The 1300-nt window shown below is 50.2% G+C and overlaps 1 protein-coding gene across 1 annotated transcript; it reads left to right on the plus strand.

The window, feature by feature from the left end:
• Window positions 1-71: 71 nt before the first annotated feature.
• CTAM01_17339 (uncharacterized protein) lies at window positions 72-343 on the plus strand (the record flags this gene model as incomplete). The annotated part of the gene is made up of 2 exons (XM_060533324.1): window positions 72-219; window positions 279-343. 2 exons carry the CDS (start codon window positions 72-74, stop codon window positions 341-343), a joined length of 213 nt encoding a protein of 70 aa, XP_060372098.1.
• Window positions 344-1300: the final 957 nt, after the last annotated feature.

Below are 1300 nucleotides of genomic sequence, written 5' to 3' on the forward strand. Positions count from 1 at the left end.
AGGTAAAGTGGTTGAATGGAAACAACCAGAAAACGTTCGAGACGCGGTCCACAGTCAGGTCGGTTTTCGGCATGAAGCCAATGGCCGCTGTCCGAGACTATACGATCGGGGACCGAGTCATTCTCGCGAAGGGTACGGTTATGCCAGCCGCCGATCTGGCCATCTTCGCAGCTGCCATCATCTCTTGGGATCGTCATGAAGAGTGGAAGAGGGGTGATCGTAAGAGAGAAGAGCGCAGCCCTACGCCTCACGATCCGCTGGAGGTGACAAAGACCAAGCGCGGCGCGAAGAAAGCGGCCAAGTGACGGAGGAGCTGGTTAAGCGCGTCTCGTTTCCGCGATGAAGCCCGATGATCTTAGGGCATAAATCGACGTTTGGTTGCCTGGATCGTTGTGTCGAATGTTTCTTCTCTTTCCTGGTCCTGACCCTTTCCTTTTTCCTCAGCTAGATAGTGCAACAATTGGAATTCGGGTCCTTCTGCATTTCACCATGTTTGTCCCCTAGTCTATCTCGCAATCGCAAATTCACCCACTCTAAGACAAACCCCTAAACTTAGCCGTTCCCTTACTCCTGCCTTAATGCACCACGGAATCAACTCCTATATCCGAGACAGGAAATATCGGGGCGTCTGTGTTATGTGTTGGCTGTTTTCGCAAGAGTCGTTTGACTTGATCACGTACTCTGATATTTCTACCAGTCATATACTGGTCTTGACATGCATTCCATATCTCAAACGACGATTCAGTTTCTGCTTCTAACTGCGGACCGTATACGTCGTTGCTATTTACGTAGAGCTTGCGCATGCAGCCGATGCGGGGACAAAGAGAATACACTAGCTTTCGCAAAAGACATAAAACCACTTGTACTTGAGAATTGACCATGGAATGAATCTTGGCATTTGTGTATGTAACCTAACTCCCGTCGTCTAGGTCGGAGCAACGATCTACAATTTGTCCGAAAGCATCTGGCCCATAAACAAATGTCATTGACTGAGCTATGTTCTCTCCTATGCTTTCCCTTCCACCCTACGCAGCATCGTCCTCTTTCACAGTATCGTCTCCTTCCTTGAACGTCCACGTCCTTAGGTGGTCAGGGCAGGTACCGTCCGGAAGCTCTGCGATGAGCATGTCAACGGATTCTCTGGTTTGAATTCCCGAGGTGCCATGCGAGGACGAGAAAACGAACTGGAGGTCGTCCACGGGCTTCGAAACGTCTTGTGTGGACAGAAAGCTCGACTCCTGGACTGCACTGTTTTCCGAGACGAAAAGGTTCGACGGAACACTCATTCGTCCCTCTTTGG

Source organism: Colletotrichum tamarilloi, assembly GCF_030869305.1.
Source record: "Colletotrichum tamarilloi strain Tom-12 chromosome Unknown Scaffold_521.1, whole genome shotgun sequence".
In the NCBI taxonomy this organism is placed as follows: domain Eukaryota; kingdom Fungi; phylum Ascomycota; class Sordariomycetes; order Glomerellales; family Glomerellaceae; genus Colletotrichum; species Colletotrichum tamarilloi.